This window comes from Apis laboriosa, unplaced genomic scaffold (assembly GCF_014066325.1).
Source record: "Apis laboriosa isolate Shangri-la unplaced genomic scaffold, ASM1406632v1 scaffold11_cov152, whole genome shotgun sequence".
NCBI lineage: Eukaryota > Metazoa > Arthropoda > Insecta > Hymenoptera > Apidae > Apis > Apis laboriosa.
Window position 1 is genome coordinate 285,022 of NW_025221020.1, and position 18,944 is coordinate 303,965.

Consider the following 18,944-nt stretch of genomic DNA (forward strand, 5'->3'; position numbering starts at 1 on the left):
TCGAAATCGCCGTTCGTTTCTCTCTTCTAACTTGGAACACGAGTCGTATACGTACAGGCGAACTGTTCGCTATCGTAACCAAGATAACCCAAGATCGAGGCTATCGAGCCGAAAGATAATCGGTCGCGACGACCACCAGACACCGATAAAGTGTATCTCTTCCTTTTGTGCCGCGCTCTATATTTTGCTACTCGCGTACATACACGCGCGTCCGGATTGTTGTTGCGAGCAACAACCGGAAATAATGGTGTCGCTATCGGCCGGTTATCTCGTCGCGAGATCTACGAGAGTTCGAGAAGACGATTCTTCGAGAATCGATCACCGACGAGAGAATACGAATAGTAAGTAAAGGGTTCGAGTTCGATCGAACGAAAGAAAAAAGTTTTTTTTTTTTTTTGAAAAGAAGCGAATTTTCTCGAACGATTGGTTGACGACAGGTGGCGATCAAATGCGAGACACCGGTGGACCCGTACTCGTTCGTGGACGAGGAGATGTCGATGGGCGGCATAAGGACGGCGAGCAGTCCGGTCGGGAATCCCGAAAACATGACGTGTCCAGGTGGAGGGCAAGCGGTGCTGGCTACACCTACGTCAACGCCGCCCGGCTCGCTCTCCGCACCGCAACATCTTCAAATGAACCTCGGCGTGATGAACGGCAACGTGAATCCCCAGTTGACGGCGCATCAACCGAAAAAGAGGGGCCGCAAGAGGAAATCCGAGATGATTCTCACCCCGGAAGAGTAAGAGAGAGAGAGAGAGAGAGAGAGAGAGAGAGAGAGAGAGAGAGAGAGAGAGAGAGCCGATACATCTTAAATACATTTTACTTTTCCAAAGTAAAGAAACGATCGATCGTGAATCACTTTTTCTTTCTTTCTTTCTTTCTTTCTTTCTTTCTTTCTTTTTTTTCTCTCGGAATCGTGTAGCATTTGGCAGACCGCGCGTCGGCCTGGTATTCGCGGTCAACGGATACAAGTTCATTTCTAAATAATAATTCGCGGTAAGGTCGATAGATGGTGGATCGATGCGACTAGACTCGATTATAGTCGTCGCTCGACTGCGAACTTTGCTTTTCTACACTCCTGTGTCGAATATCTCTCTCGCGAAATTGTATTATACTCGATTGTTTTTCTTTTTTTTTTTTTTTTTGTTTTTTTTTTTTTGTTTCTTGACGTTAATCGAGCGCTCTTTTCTTTTTTTTTTTTACACAGAGCGGAGCTAGCCGAGGCGAAGAAACGAGCAAAGACGTACAAAGAGAGGAAGAAGCACGACAGATTCGACGGTATGCCGGAAGAGGAAGTGAGCAAGCGCGTACTTCCGGATCATCTCACCAACAATTTGGACATTATCATAGTAAGTGGCTCGCGAGAGGGAACGTTCTCTCTCTCTTTTTTTTTTTTTTGTCTTTTCCTTCTTTTTCCCCGCGAGAAGGAAAGAAACGATTAATCGGATTAGCCGTGGGCCGTAACGGGCGTCTGGTTAGCGAGAAAATTCGAATGGAAGGTAGCGAGACGACAAATAGCCGTTTGTAGCGGGTTCGTCAGGTGTCGTAATCGCTTTAATGGTCCATACCCAATTCGGTTATCACGCTCGACGTTGGTAACGAGCGCGTTCGCCACCTTTCTATCGCGGCCCGTTTCATCGAGCGCACCAATGTCGATCCAAATCGTTCCATTTCCAATCGACGACGACTCGCGTTTTCCATTTTCCCTCCGTTTATCAAATCCCCTCTCCCCTCCCGCAATACGACCTTGACTCGACGAGATAAGGTTACGATGCGATCGAGTGTGTTTCGAAGAAGAGAGAAAGAGAGAGAGAGAGAGAGAGAGAGAGAGAGTGTGTAGGTTGGTTGATATTCATATATTACCAGTAGCGAGCGCGCGGTCGATCATCCGTCAAACGGTGTAAACGCTTTAACGGGCCGTGGGCAATTCGGTTATTACGGGCGTCGTTGTAATCGAACGCAGCGGGACACCGGTGTCGGCCGGCCTTCGTCGAGGCTCTCTACCCCTGGATCCCTACCCTCGTACCGCCGCGGCCGCCCCTCTCTCTACCGGCCCCCTAACCCAGACCCGATCCGCTCTCATCGACAAGCGTTGTTTTCAATCGGCGACAATTCCACACCCTACCCTGCCTTCCAACCTCCCCGTGTCATTTTATCCTCGTTTATCCCGGCCGAAGCGCCATTCGACGCCGACCGACCGGCTAACGCATTGGCGTTAACGCGCTAATGCGATACGTACTTTATGTACAGAGGGAGAGGACTCGACCACCCGTAAGCGACCAACGATATCGCGCCATTTTCGTCCCACCAAATTTTCCCATCCCATATTCCTATTCTTGGCGTCCGTTACTTCCGACTCTTCTCCTCCTTTTTCTTCTTCTTCTTCTTCTTCTTCTTTCTCTTTCTCACGCACGATGAAAAACGATCGATGGGGAAAAAAAGCAAAACAAAACAAACACTCGAGGAGAGAAAAAGAGAGAAATGTGGCGCGACGGTCGAGGATAGAGGATAGACCGAAAGCGGGTCGCGGATGCGAGGACGCAACGTCCAACACAACACACGGCGGCCCTGTCGCGTATCCTTGGACTTTGTCGTTATTAATTGTTCAACCGACGGAGCGAAGAGCGAAGATAATGTGGTTGCGCAACAGGTACTACCACACCTGTCTCTATCGCGTTGCATAATCGTGGCTAAGAACGGTGTATGCGAAATCCGTGTTCGCGTGTTCCGCGCCGGGAAAGGAATCGACCGTACGAAACGGAAAACTCCGACGCCACCGTTCACCGCGATCGTTATCTCGGACGTACGCGGATCGAGGAGAAGAAGAAACTTGCTCGCTCGCTTTCGCTCTCGCCGTTTCCACACCGAACGATCTTATATATATATATATATATATATACACATATACAACGATCTTATACATATATATATTATACATATACATATACATATACATATACATATACATATTGTACATATATATATATGTACATATCGCGCCGAAAGAAATTGGAAATAAGCGGTAATCATCTCTTCGGAAGGAGAGATCGAAACTAAAGTATCATTTTGGATCGTTGGGGAGATAAATCGATCGACCACGATAAAGGTAAATTAAGCGGATTTCTTTGCCTGTTTGCGGTATGGTTGCAACGACGAACGGAAGAACGAATATTCGTTACGATCCATCCATCCATCGATTCGAGATTAACGGGATCGATTTTTGTGTCGTAGATTGGAATCAACCCAGGACTGTTCGCCGCTTACAAGGGTCATCACTACGCCGGACCGGGGAACCACTTCTGTGAGTTGAACCACTCTCTTCTTCTCCGTTTTCTTCTTCATCTTCTTCTTCTTCTTTTTCTTCTTCTTCTTCTTCTTCTCGTCATCATCGCGTTGTCCCTTTGCTCTGGAAATCGGAGAGAACGCGGTAAGATCGGCGAATCGGTGATTAACGGTATAACGAGAGAGGCGGCTCGCTTGGAACGCAAATTATCCGAGCCGGTTCGCGCGTAACGCGCGCGCTCATCGAAAAACTCGGTCGTTCCCCCTATTTTTCCTTGGCTCGATGCGTGCTCGACGCGATCGACCGAACAACGATCATCGGTTATTTTTAACGCGGTTTCCAACCGACCGACCGACCGACCGACCGACCAACCGAACCAACCAACGAACGAGCGGGGCAGGGAGCGGGGGAAGGGGAAAAGAAGGAACGACGCGAACGACTCGTCCACGACGGAGAGGATAGTCGACAATTCGCGCGGCCCACGACCGATCTCGCGCGGCCGAAAAACAACGCGTGCCCGGCGCAATCGAAAGAGAGGAGGAGGGGGAGGAGAATAAGGAGGAGGATCGTCCAAGATCGACCTTCGAACGATCTCTCGCGCGCGCTCTTCTCCGTCGCGTGCATTTTACGAGCGTGTACGCGTGGTGTGGTCGCGCGTGCATAAGTACATAGGGAATACTATTTCGACTAGACGCCGTATAACGCCACTTGTACATAGCTGTCGCTCATGTTCATACGCATACGTGGTATACATATATGTAAATATATATGTATATATATATATATATATATATGTGCGTACATGTACATATATATATATATGTATATATATATATGTATATGTATATATATGTATACGTATAGAGGGTGAAGTTAGGTGTACGCTGCTGGATTTTCCAGGGTTTTCCCGGGGTTGCGGTAGAGCAGTGGATCGGGTGGTGGAGGGTGGTGGTGGCGTGCAGGAGGTGGGATACGAAGCGGGTTGAAGCGGACTGCGAAGAGCGGGAAAGGGGTGAGGGGAGGAGGAGGAGGAGGAGGAGGAGGATGGTTGTAGTGGAGGGAGCAACTATAATGAGTGGTGCGCGTGAGGGAGAGGAGGATAAAAACGGGGTGAGAGGAAGAGGAGTTGACTCGGGGAGGGAGAAGAAGGAGGTGGAGGAGGAGGCGGAAGCAGGGTAGGTACGGGGTAAAAAGGTTGGAAGCTGTGGCGAGCGGTGGCGCGGAGAGGAGCGGAGGCGAGGGTGGAGTGTGGAGTGCGAGGGAAGGGGGGGGGTGGTTTGCCAGCGATGGAGAGAGAGGGAGAGAGGAGTGGGTGGGCCGCGTGGGAAAGGAGGATGGGTGGTGGATCGAGAACGACGGGTCAATTTAAGCCGCGAAGGGAGGGAGAAGCGGACCGGGCCTAAAGGCAGTAAACCCCGAAAAATTCAGCGCGGTTCAGCCGATTCGATCGGTGGAAAGCGAACGCGGGGTCCCAGTGATCGGATCGAGGCTGCTCGCGCGCCCCGATACTCGCAGTGTGCTGCGGTACCGCGTCGAGTTGCGCGCGATCCTTCTACGCCGCCGCCGCCGCGAATGTTTTCGCTTCGCGCTACGATCACGATTACGACGACGACGACGACGACCAAGTGCTCGTGCTATTGCCGCCGTCGCTGGGATAATCGGCCACGCTCGCGCGTCGTCGATCGTCTTTCGCGCGTGTTTCTCCAGCTAGGGAGAGATAGAGAGAGAGAGAGAGAGTATTATACTGGCAAGTTGTTCGCAACCGCGGTTCGATCGATCGAGGTGTAACGCTCGACCACGCTCGATCGATCCCACGAGTTAGTAGTCGGTGTCGATCGATCGGTAGACGAGTACCGCGCCGCCGAGAGAGAAAAGTCTTCGCTCTCGTCGAATGCTCTCCGACTACTCTCTTCCGTTTTCGTCCCCGTTACGAAATTTGAAGTTTCGTATTTGGTCGGTGGCGACGACGAGTGAAAGTGAAGTTGGAAGTCGTGCGTCAACGCCTTCGTGTCCACCGCGCGACGACACGTGTAAGAGAAAACGCGAGATCTTTTTCTCGCGATTTTTCTTCCCGTTTGTCGATTGTGAAGAAGAGAGGGGGGAAGGAAAAAAAGTGCGAAAAGTCGTGTATGCACGCGTTTGGAAATTCGAACGAGACGGGGCGAGATACGAAAGAGACGAAAGTTTAGCCGGGGGAGGGGGGAGGAATGGGGGCGAGAAAGAAGGGCCGTCGCCGTGGTAGGGTAGAATCGCGGGGGGGGAGGGGGGGAGGGAGGACGAGAGTCGGCCGGTCGGTGACCCAATTCGAGCGGCGGGCTTTTTCCAACGGCGCGAAAGTTGAACGTGACCGGGGAAACTTTTCGTGGTCGTGGCAATCGAGCCGTCGCGCCTCTCGCACAAGGAGAAGGAGACGCGACCACCACCGCGTCTGTCGTTCCTTCACCCTTGCGCTTTCGCCTACTACCACCGCCACGGATATATTCCACTCCTCCTACTTTGTTCGCGCCTTCCTCTCTATCGTTCGTCGTCGTCTAATCGTTCCATACTTTTTCCCGACGTAACGCGACGTAACACGGGACTTGTCCTTATCTCTCCCGAAATCGCTCCCCTTTTATTTCTTTCTTTTTTTTTTTTTTTTTTTTTATCTCCCTCTTATCTCCTCCTTCACGGAGGAGAGAAAGAGAGAAGTTGGAAAGTAAAGTAAATTATCGTCGTAACTCGGAGTTTGGTCGATCGATAACGATGACCGATTTTCGTCTTTGCGGTATCGCCGGTGTTGCAAAGTAGAAAGTAAGTCTAGACGCTCGTTAACTTGAAAACTAGAGTTCCGACTTCCGCTCTCTTGCTCCACGTTACATCCTACATCCTTCGATCGTTACTTCCAACGTACTTACTTACTTACTTACTTACTTACTTACTTACTTACTTACTTACTTACTTACTTACTTTACTTACTTACTTAGTTGGGAAATACTTGATTCGAGTTTTCGTTCGCGAAAACTCTTTCTTCCCGAATGGAATGCCACCCGATCGAACCGATTCCCGATCGGTATATCGATCATATGGTATATATCGTTGAAAATTTCTATCCATCCACGGAACAAGCGTTTTCCACTTTATCGATTTTCCACCGATCCCTTCTTCGTTCGTGATAAATCGGCGATCGGGATTTGAATAAAAGTTGGTTCTCGCGATGGAAGATAGAAATCCGGTGGTCGAGTTTGCGGAAAAATTTGACGAACTTGGCGCAATTTCTCGTGGCGAGATAGAAAAAGAAGAAGAAGAAGAAGAAGAAGAAGAGGAAAAAAGAAGGAAAGAAAGGAAGAAAAAAATATCCGTGAGAAAGGGAAAGAAAGGAAGGAAGGAAGGAAGGAAGGGAAAGAAGACGTATTCAGCGCGTGGAAGAGTATCGCGGAGAGTAGCAGTGACCTGCGAAAAGATTGGGGAAGCCGGTTAAATGCGCGAGTCTGAGAGAGATGCGAGGTTGATGGTTGTCGACGTTGGTGCAAGTGGGATAGGAGGTTAGGGTAGTGGTGGTGGTGGTGGTGGTGGTGGTGGTGGTGGTAGTGGTGGTGGTGGTGATGGTGGTGGTGGTGGGAACAATAATGAGTGGCGGCTGTGTCGGGCGAGAAGGGAAGAGGGCGAGGATGAGGGCGGTGTGCTCGAGGGTGAGGGTGAAGAGGAGAGCGAGAATGAGCTAGGAGAGGAGAGAGAGATGGAGATAGATAGAGAGAGGGGGGGGGATGGACATGGTGGAGGAGGAGGAGAGAGAGAGAGAGGGAGGGTGAAACGAGATGGGCGAAGGAGGGTTGGCCGGTGAGTGTGGGAAAGCGTGTAGCCTCCTCCTCCTCCTCCTCCTCCTCCCTTTTCCACCCACCGGCCACCCTTCTGCCAGCTTGCTGCTCTGCTGGTCCAAAGGGGAGGCAGGAGAGGGTGGAGGAGAGGAGGTAGGGGGAGGAAAAAGGGAGAACTAGAGCTGGCCGAGGGGGAGGGAGGGACGGGGAAGGGGTTGTCGCACGCCTATCCGCTCGATAGCAGCTTTCAGTCCGTGCACGTTTACTACACTACCCCCCTACAATTTCGTGCCCCATCTTTTTCAAAATTCCCCGGCCGAAAAAAAAAGGATTCCTTCCGTTGCTGAGCGCGGTAGTGCAGGAGGCGCGGTCACAGGAGACGAGTCTTTCGCCGCCCTATTGGACGGACGGAGTCGTGGCGAAAAATTCAGTCGTGGCGATCGGGCGGGCGATCGATTTGCTTCGACCGATTTCGCTTCGATTCGTGATCCTTTCCTTGCTCGAGAGGAAAGAGGGAGGGGGGACGCGGTACTTTTCGCCTCCCCCCTCGGAGATCACGGACAGCGGATCCCTTCCTTACGGGAAGGGAATGTCGTTAAAACGCGTCTACGCCGATTTTATACGTGCTTGTTCGCAAATTGTGGCAGTTGGATGGATAGCGATGGGTACCGAACGATAGAGAAGGGAGGATCGTGGCATACACTTGACGGTTTTCCTAGGTCTCCGTGAACGGGTCTTCGTCCTGGAAAACCCTGAAAATTGATTTTCCAGGCGCGGTCTCCCGCGGTACCCACGCACAGGTCTCTCTCTCGCTCTCTCTCGCTCTCTCGCTCGCTCTCTCGGTTGCATCGATTTTCACCTGACTCTCCTCGCATCCCCTGCAGCGAACTCGAATCAGCCGTTCATTCAGATTCCGAGGACAAGAACGAAAAATCTGGGTCAACGAAATTTCGAGAATTCGGTGTGGATGGTATATAAGGAGACGATGGAATCGTTCGATTTTTCGCGGAACTTCCTTTCGAATCGGAGACGAGGGAAGAACGAGCGCGCCAAATTCCCTTTCCTCTTTTTCCTCCGATCCCGTAACACGTTGGAGAAATATGGAAAGAGAGGAGAAAAGAGGAACGCAACGCCGAGGATCCTGTTGCTCTCTCGAACCGTTCCCGGAACTCGGGTGAACGAGTTAAGTCGGTCAAACCGAGTCGGAGAAAACCGAAACTTTTTCGACTTTGAAAGTTTCCGGATAAATTTACGAACGCCTGGGAAATCGGCAAACTCGAGTTTGCTCTCGTTTCAAGATTACGCATGGCAAATGCCTTTTTTCCTCTCCTATTCTTTTCCACGCGTTCTACCCGTTTCGAACGTTCGACTTCGAGTTTAAGAGACGCGATAGATAACCACCCACGATAGTATTTCCGATATAAAAAAAAAAAAAAAAAAAAAAAAAAAGAAAGAAAGGAAAAAAAAAGAAGAAAAACGAGAGAAAGAAAATGATAAAAGTTTGAAAGACCGATAAGCGGAGATAAGGCGAGGTGAGGTGAGGTAAGGTGAGGAAAGGTAACGAGCGAAAGGTCGAGGGAAGTCAAGTTGGGTTAGGTTAGCGGCGCGAACAAGAGGGAAGGAAGGGTCGCATTTCGCTTCGATAAAGTTTGTTCGATCGGTCGTCAGTCCTGCTCGAACAGACCAACAACAGGCTTGCCGCCACTGTCGTCCCTCCTAGGGATCCACGTGTACAGATGATAACGTGTATCGAGCCGATACTTTCTTTTCCCCGCGAGAAAAAAAGAAAAGAAAAGAAAAAAAAAAAAAAAGTTTGACCCCGTGCGTCGAATTTCGAAGAGCGAAGGAACAGATCGCCCCGTTTCACGAGTATACGCGATACCGGGCTATGACTAGAGAGTTACGACTCGGCGGGTATGGCTACGGCTTCGGGAACGGCAATGGCCACGGCAGACGAGCGTTTAACTTTGTTTCCAAGTTCTCCAAGGTCGTGTGGTGCGGTTGTAGGTCGGTGGTGCAAGAGGAGGCGAGACCGGGAGGACAAGAGGGAGAGAATTTCCGAGGCCGCGTCATAAATCTCTATCTGCCGCTGCTGCTGCCGCTCCCGCTGCTAGGGGTAAACGCTCGCGGGATATACTTGGCCGACGTCTGTAATTTCGCGCCATCAGACTTCGCTCCCCGCCTTCCCCTTATTCTTCTCCCCACCACTCCCGTCCCCCGCCTCGCCGTTCCTCCTTTCCTTTCTTTCTTTCTTTCTTTCTTTTTCCAAATTATTCCAATCCGCGCGATAAACCGTGGCGATTAGATTCGATCGACCGATTCGAAGAAATCGAATACAAATTTTCCCTTCCTCGTTTTACGGAAGAAGAAAGTGACTTATGACTCTGAACTTTTGAAAGAAAAACAAAAGAGCGAGGCAAGCTTGACCCAGACCCGTTTAATCCGTTAAACGGTAGTGTTTCCATTAACCGTCGCCGCGTCGCCTGCGTCGTTATTACCGACGAATATATATATCGTTGTTTGTTACGGGTTTCCCTCGAATTTCGCATTTGATTGAAAACCAATTTTTTTCTCGAAGGCGACGTTAATTAATGATAATTGATAAAGAGATAGAAAATGGTGTTTCGCGAGTTTTCTACGATTTCGTAAAATTCGTTCCACGGATGAATAAACGGCGTGTAATGACGAGAAGCAAAAAGCGAATAATTTAACACTGTATACCATGCGCCATCTATCGTCCAAGATAGACGAGTTTTCTCTTATTTCGACTCGAATCGATTTTATCGTTTTCGATCGATCTAGTAATGAAAAACACGAGCATTTTCAGACACCGTTTTTCGGACGATGTTTGATCAAACTCATAAGAAATTCTCTTTTGCAATTTGTGTAAATCGATTGGAAGTTAATGACGAAAGAGTTAGCCGACGAGCTTCTCGCGAATTCCGCAAAATTGATCGATTGAGATTCGACTTTTCTGACCACCACGATCGAACCGCTTCTTTTCCAGGGAAGTGTTTACACTTGAGTGGATTGACACCCGAACCATTGACGGCAGATGATGACTACAAGCTCTTACGCTTCGGTATCGGTTTCACGAATATGGTGGCTCGCGCCACCAAAGGCAGTGCCGATCTAACGAGGAAAGAAATCAAAGAAGGTCAGTATACGAGATGATACACGTACGCAAAGGCAAACGATCTCACGTGGGCGATGCGATATGTACGTAGAACGATATCGTCGTTGTTCGTATATGTGAAAAAATAAAAAAAAAAAAATATATATATATATAAAAAATGATAAAATATTATTTTCTTTCGATCGATAATTCTTTTTCTCTTTGAAATCGAAGGAATTGAAAATATAAATCGAAAAATACGTCGTTAATTAATAACTCGAGATTGCATTCAATTTCAAAAGAAGAACAAAGAAGGATTTCGATGTAAGATACACGCGCATACACACTCACGAGCGCACATGCATATACATACATATCTACGCGTGCAAAAATTTTAAACGGATCGTGCACATATGGGCCACAAAAACCAGACTGTTTTAAACCGAGACGAACACGTTTTAACGTTCATTGGGTTATTCGAATCGAGATAGATCGAGCATAATTTCGAAGCTTATCGTACGTATCGCGACTTGACGAAAATAATCGAAAGAGATTAATTTCGTAAAGCAAAGCGTTGCCTCGTTAAAATAATTTTCTACCTGTTCGATACGTTGTTTTATATTCCAACCAGAAAGAATAACCATACATGTTACAAATTATCTTGTTAAACGCTGAATAATAATTTTTCGTAAGAATAGAATTTTCCGAGCATTTTTCTCGGACAAATTTCCTTAAAAAAATTTCCTCTCATTTTCGTAAAGGAAGAATCTTTCCACGTTGCTCGAGTTGTTTGATACGAATACAATTTTATTGTTTCACGAATGTATTCAAACATTTAACCTCGAGAAGTAACGCGAAGAATGAAATAAAACAATGATTCGAAAGTGTACAAAGGCGGGATCGACCTATATCGAATGGACGAAAACTCAAGCAACAACGTACGTTTATCGATAAACGTTGGTTTACTTACCACCTTTGGATACCTGCCAGTGATGAAAAATTTCCCGAACCACAAGGTTCGATTCACGATCTATCGGACGGTTACGAACACCAAACTGTTCTCACTTATACGCTAACCAATGAAAAACGATCGTATTCGTTTCGTTTCGTCACGTCAACGTGCTGGGAGAAAAAAAATCAACGAGGATCACTGGCGAGATTATACTCGAATCAACTTATACTTTTACTCGCGATACTTTTCGCGATCGTCGTCGCGAGAGGACTGGCGGCACGCGGTATCAGTGCTGCCAACCGAAACCGTTAAAATTCTCTCGGCCGCGCGAATGACGACACTTCTCGCGCGACTCAACGAATCAAAACACAAAATCCAGTGAAATTGAAAGATATTTCTAATACACGTACATAAGCACACATACACGCGTTCGTTACGTATACACGTTCCTATATACACGATAAAACTTTTCAAACCTCGTTCCTGCTTTCTTTTACAGGCAGCCACATCCTGTTGGAAAAATTACGAAAATACAAGCCGAAAATCGCTGTATTTAACGGTAAACTTATATACGAGGTATTCTCTGGAAAGAAGGATTTCGGATTCGGTAGACAACCCAACCTGGTCGAGGGTACAAATACGGTAAGGGAATAATGTATACGGCATATTGATTTCGAATTTTTATTCCGTAAAAAAAAAAAAAAAAAAAAAAAAGGAAAGAAAGAGAGAACGTCTCGCCTAATTATCCACGAATGTATTCGATTGCAGTACATGTGGGTGATGCCATCGAGTAGCGCGAGATGCGCGCAACTTCCGCGAGCGGCGGACAAGGTGCCATATTATGCGGCGCTGAAAAAGTTTCGCGATTACTTAAACGGCACCATCTCCCATCTGGACGAGTCGGACATAGTGTTCGCCGACGCGAAGTTGAAGAAGAAGGAGCAGGAGGCGATCGAGGATAAGAAGCCCTCTTACTGCGAGGAGTTGACGAACGATGGAGAGAGCAGGATCGGCGAGATGAACGGGATGAAACACGATTCCCAGATACCCGGGAAGAAGAAGAGGGGCAGGCCGAAGAAGATCAAGAATCCGGAGGATCAACCGCCCCCGGACCCCGAAAAATTGGACGCGAACGGCGAGGTGATAAAGAAGCGGCGGGGACGGCCGAAGAAAATTCATCAACAGCAGAAGCAACAGGAGCGGGAGATGAGGGAAAGGGAGCAGCAGCAACAGCATCAGCAGCATCAGCACCCTGGGATGGGCCACCTAGGGGACGGTTACGGGGGCGTGGTGCCCAACTGCTTCTCACCGCCGAAGACGTTCGCCCATATGGCCCCGTATCCCCAGCCGATCAACGATTCAGGTTATTACGGGCAAAGCTTGAACGACAGCCCGTACAGTATAAACGCGAAACAGAGCCCGGTACACTTGCAACACTACAGCCAAAGTCCAAAGTCGATGTCGCTCTCGTTCACTCATTCCGATCTATCCTCGGAGATAAACACGGCCATATCCTCGGAGAACAACTTGGAACCGTCGCCGCTGACGTCCCCGAGCGTGGAGCACCCGGATTTCGAGCCGCCCACCAGTATATCCCAGCAAAATATGAGCAACGATCATCGCCAGTACAATCCAGCGGGGAATCCCGAGAACACGGGGCATCACGGCAGCCCAGGGACGCCCTCTCACCCGAGTTACACGAGTTACATGGGTTACCACGAGCAAACGTCCGATCCTCACAATCCCCATCCCCATCAAACGACGCCGACGCCGTTGAGCCAAACCACCGACGAACACTCGCATCACTCCCATCCGACGCCCCCCCACACGCACCCACACACGCCGACGCACGCGTCCATGTCGCCGCACCACCATCCGCACGAACAGTACGCGGCCATGAAGAGGAACGGGGGGGGGCAGGACGTCGCCTCGAAAAGTTTAAGCGATCTCGAATCTCTAGTCGATCAGATACCGAGCATAGCCGATGGTGGTAGCCAACGCCTCCAACACACCCATCCAGGGATGGGATCAGACGATGGATCCCTCGCGGAAAAAATGGAGGCCCATCATCAGTCTTATCTGTCCGGATTCTCCGGCATGCCCAACGCGGGCATGTCCAATTACAGCCCCCCTTTGGCGCCCGCCGGTGCTATTTATCCAACTTCGTTGCATCATTCGCCCAACGACGGTTACGGTTCCCTTTACGGCATGAACGGGCGTCAACATCAAGACTCGCAACAACAGCAACAACAGCAGCAGCAGCAGCAGCAACAGCATCAACAGCAGCAGCAGCAGCAGCAACAACAACAGCAGCAGCAGCAGCAGCAGCAACAACAGCATAGCAAATCTTACACGGTGGAAAATCTAGCGTCTAGCAATTACACGCCGAGCATGAGCCACGGGCATCCCGGTAATTCGTATCCGAATATAATTCCTGGACCTCATTATCCCGTGCCGATGGGATCGACGAACGGGTATCTTTTCGGTGGCCTTGAGTCAAGCTTGATGCAACGAACCTACGGGATGAGCGGTATGAGCGGTATGGGGGGAATGCATCCATCCCTCGGTCATATGGCCAATCCTTATTCCTACAATGGTTCGTACTCTAGTTCCTTCGACGCCTATCCGGCCCCACCGGCTGGGATTCACGCGCCCAGCGCCAATTATCCCGGCGGTTACACGAGCGTTGGTAGCACAACGCCAGGTACTTCGCCAGGCACGACGCCACCGTCTTACCTCCCTTCCCATCACAGACCGTCGGTCGACCTCGCTTACGATGGTGTATGATAATCGATGTAAAACTATTCCACGTACAAACGCGCACGCTCACACGCGCTCACACACACATACACATATACACAGAGACACGCACGCATAGACACACACACAGACACACACACGTAAAACATGGAACAGGCATGGACACGCGCTTACGCTCACGCTCTCACTTCGTTCGTATCTGCGCGTACCTGCTCGCGCGCGCGTGTCAATCCATAAAATCAGGCACACAAAGGTATGCACTGGCAACAGGCAACAGACGGAGAGACGGACAGACGGACAAACAGACGGGCAACAAGCAAACGATTCGAGCGCTACGTTTATCTTTTCTACGTATTTTTACACAGTTTAGGATCCGCCGGAACAATCCGCCTCCTGGCGTGACTTGATACTGCGATTTGCGCGCGCGTTTTCTCTTCCTAATCCTTCCTTCTTTCGCCCATTTAATCTCTCTCTTTCTATCCTTTCTCCCAATCTCGCTCCTTTTTTCACTTCTTCAATCCGCCCTCTCGATTTTCTCCCTCCACTTCTCTTTACATCCACGGCTCGATTAACTGTTACCTAAGAGTACCTATATGCCGCGAGTAGCAACGAGCGCACGGTTCGAAGTTGCGTTGAAAAGTGTGAAAGGGAAAGAAGAAGGGGATAAGGCGATGGAACGAACAGCACGTGCTGTGAAGTTAGTTGATATTGTTGTATGGAAACGCGTTAATGATTCGAAAGATGGCGTGCTCGTCGATATGCTATTCGTCTCTGTTCACGGTGATCGCGCATCGATCCTCGATAATGGAAAATGTTCAACGTTGATCGCTTTTCTTCATCGTTTTCCGACCTTACTGTTACACGCTTTCGTTATTGTTGACAATTATTCGGATGTTTCGCTTTGTAATGGCGAGCATGTGCGATCTGTTGCTGTTTCAACGAATCGGTATACATTTCTTTCCGAACGTGACTCGTTACAACTTGAGAAATTGACCGTACACGTATATGTACCTCCTTATTGTTATTTTATCCTTTTCCCGTTCCTTTCGTTGTACGAGAGAAGGTATGTAGTTGGTTAGTTTGTACACGACGAATCGTTTACATCACGTTATTAGCTGTAATCGATGTATCCACAAGTGAGATTGCTATTTGATAAGCGGTAGCGTTCGACTTTTGTTCGAGCATTTTTTACAATCCAATGGACAAAATATATCCGAATTAGTGGAATATATATATATATACGATACGTGTTTGCGATTGAAACATTGGTCGATATAATAATCGTCAAGCGATAATAACGCGCTCTATGATCGGAAGGAAATATCACGAAAGTCGATCGATACATCGAAAGATGAGAGGGATATGATGTGCTCGATGATATTCCGAAAAATTTGGAAATATTTTCAGTTCGTGGTGTAAACAAATGCGATGTCGTTTTTCGACCGCTGTATCGTATACACATAAGTATATGCGTGTGTTATACAGTGTATGATACGTTACGTCAAAACAATAACACGTGTACGCGTGGGCACATGATTAATTGAAAACTTTATATGTTTTATGCGAATCTAGTCAATTCGATTCGTTGAATCGTGGCGGTTTATCGCAATCGACCGAGTAATTTTGCACGCGGTTTAAATTGAAAAAGAAAACTAATAAATGGAATGGATCGTGATTAAAATTAGTCGATCGTGGATAAAACATTTTAAATTAAATTCTAAAATATTAATTGTAATCTTGCGAAACGCTTCTAAATTCTAAATGCGTTATTTTTTTTTTTCCTTCCGTCTTTGTTGTACGATCTTTGTTGTACGATTTAGAAAAACAATTTGCTTGATTCGCTTGCGTTAGAAGAAAATGTTCTATCCAACGGACAAGAAGCGACGAATCATAACCTATACGTGCACAGTATAGTAGTACTTAGACAGGTATGCATTGAACGCTCACGATCGACGATCATCTTTTGAAAATTTGTCGTCTTAGCTCCTACATCTACGTATATGTACAGTAGACGTATTCCGTTGCGTGTACACGTGATTGTGCCACAGGATGGAAACGACTCGATGCAATCAAATGATTTTTACGATAACCGTTTCGATTGCATCGTTTTTATCGACATATACGGAACGAATGATCCAAGATCGATCGACCAAGCGCTTCCATATATTTATCTCCTAATTTTTCTTGTTAATTTGAAGAAATATATAGAGAATATTGGAAAAAATGGATGGAAAGATGGATTGGAAAATCCGGAAAAAATCGATCTGTTTGTAGATTTAAAATGGAAAAGAAAGCGAAGAGAAATGGAAGAGAGATGGGCCGCGAATAAAATCTCGATAGTCGATTCGATAGACATCCTCGCTTTCGTACCTCGCACTCGCTACAGCCATAGCCATAACCGTTCTCGTTGCAATTTCTTTATCGGTTAATGCGTATCGGTTAATCGTTGACTATTGACGTCGTTGTGAAATATCATGCGTTACCGTGATTTTTATAGTTATCGCGTTATGTTGTTTCTCGTTTAATTGTATATTTCATTGCTGCATTTCGAGCAATCGAGAATTACAGTGTTTATCGATACACGATCACGAACAGTCGATATAGATGTATGCTATAACCGACATCTTCTTTTGTCGCTAATCAACGCTGTAAAATTACGCATCTAGCATGATTACATGCAAAGAAATAAATATATGCACGCGTACGTATACGCGAACGTACCTATATAACAAATACATACATATGTATAAGTATACACACGTGTACGCGTCGCGTGCCTATACTTATAGAATACACATACAAAGTATAAATATTATATATTGACTATCTACGATAAGCGAGAAACATTTATCGAGTAATCACATAGGATGTGTTGAAACATTTAAAATGATGCACAGGGTATAGATGAGAAAATCGTTGATATAATAACTGATGTCTATATAATGAATGTTTCTTTTGTTCTATCGGCCTCAAGGACACAAAGCGCGTACGATCGACAATTAATCTATGGTAGATGTTTTTCAGAATTCATTCCGATTCAAAAAGGACGGTTCTAGTATAAGTGTCGTCGGTGTTAATCGTTCGTCGATAATGAAAAAAAGAAGAAAAAAGAAGGAAAGAGAAACAGGGAAACGGAAATGAATGTATGCCGTGCCGAACGGAACGAACCATCGCTGCGAATTAATCGATCCTTTCGATTAATCGAATCAATCGATTGTAAATTGATCGCTAAGAATTAAGTATTAAGTATAAATATATTATACAGATTTAAGTGGTTTCGCTGTTGATCGTATCGAAATAATAATAATAATAATAATAATAATAATAATAATAATTATAATAATTATAATAATAACAATAATAATAATAATAATTATAATAATAATAATTACAATAATAATAATAACAATAATAATAATAATAATTATAATAGTAATAATAAATATTAATAGTAAAGATAAATAATAATAATAACAAAATAATAATAATAATAATAATAATAATAATAATAATAATAACAATAATGATGATAAAAATATTAATAAAATCAGAAAAAGAAAGAAAATCGAAAGAAAAGAGAGGAAAAAAATTCGAGCGTAAGCGAGTAAGAGAGCTTGGGCCAAAACCGGCCTCTGACATATTTTTTAATCGCTTGTGGAACCTCTATTATTCTACCTTTTAAACTTAACGGTGTGAATGTCCAGCTGACCGATCGATCGATCGATCGACCGATCTGTCGATTCGTGGCCGAAACAGTAATCGACCGCTCGCTCGCTCGCTTTTACCTTAACCACTTCTCTGTCACAATTCTCATTATCAGCATCGTATCGATCGCTCGGATTATCGAGATGTGTTCTATATCGACCAACAATATACTTGCTGAGTATTTATAGCTGTTCGTACAACTCGGAAAAGAAGGGCAACGCATCTTTCATCATTCGCAATTTTTATTTCGTTTTACCATATTTTGCCCTTCTCTTCCTTTCTTTCACTTGTTAGATCGATTATTTCTTGCTTCCAAATTGATTCTCGTCAACAATCTGCCAAATGTTTCATCGAGAACCATATTGTTTGTTTTTTTCTTTCTTTTTTTTTTTTTTTTAATTAATTTTATTCTTTTTCTCTTTTTTTCTTTTAGTTTTACATTTCTATATTTCTTTCATCTTCCTATTTTGTTCATCTTCCTATTAGATCGAGATCACACGAACAAATCAATGTCGAAAACGTTTCATTTGGATTTTTTTTATACGTGTGCAAAATTTATATTATAACTTATGCATAATTCTGAATCAAAAATAAAAAAAAAAAGAAACAAATCATAAAAGATAAAAAAGAAGCAAAAATTAAAAGAATATAAAAAAGAAGAAAAAGAAAGATTTGATCGTCTGTTCGATCGATGAGAAAGAAAGCAAAATCAATTCGGCATAGATCTTTTTTTGTCATTTTCTCTTATAATACATTTTCACGCCTTTTTATTAAAAATTTTTTCAACAATCAAAAATTAATTATTGAATTATTAAAGAGTATCATTAAAGATTCGAGTCGCTTATATTTTTATATATGATCGTCCGAACGAACATAATAACGATAATACTGTACCATATGTGTTTACAATTGAAAAAGTGTTCAAATATGCTGTGAATAAAATGAGCTCGATTGTCTCAATTTTAATTAAATGTATGCTATTCTTTCGCTTCTATGAATTTGAAACATCATTACTGGTTGTTGTTCGTTCGTTCGTGATGTTCAAGATACGTGATAAATTCTATCTGCTTCTCTAATATTCGTCCGAAGGAACAAATCGATGTATATTTACGCTTAACGATCTCATGACCGTGTAGCATAGCTGGATTCGTAATTCTAAATGTGCGTTGAATGTTACATTATTAATCTACCTTGGAAATCGGTCGGTAAACTAAACTGTATTCAAAGAGTGCATTGGTTATCCAACGATTTATTTTTTACCAACCGTGCACATTTCGATTGCTGATTCTTCGATCGAATTTGCGATCGTTTCCTTATTATCAATAAATGATACGT

At 45.7% G+C, this 18,944-nt stretch overlaps 1 protein-coding gene across 1 annotated transcript in view; it reads left to right on the forward strand.

Moving 5' to 3' along the window:
* The window catches only part of LOC122720041 (atrophin-1), a 33,600-nt gene extending 16,425 nt beyond the window's left edge, over positions 1-17,175 (forward strand). The window contains exons 4-9 of the mRNA XM_043946461.1: positions 438-739; positions 1,208-1,349; positions 3,232-3,301; positions 10,085-10,234; positions 11,644-11,786; positions 11,913-17,175. Coding sequence (XP_043802396.1) covers positions 438-739; positions 1,208-1,349; positions 3,232-3,301; positions 10,085-10,234; positions 11,644-11,786; positions 11,913-13,931 — 2,826 coding nt within the window. The 3' untranslated portion in view covers positions 13,932-17,175. The remainder of the gene's footprint in view (positions 1-437; positions 740-1,207; positions 1,350-3,231; positions 3,302-10,084; positions 10,235-11,643; positions 11,787-11,912) is intronic.
* The last annotated feature ends 1,769 nt before the right edge of the window (positions 17,176-18,944 follow it).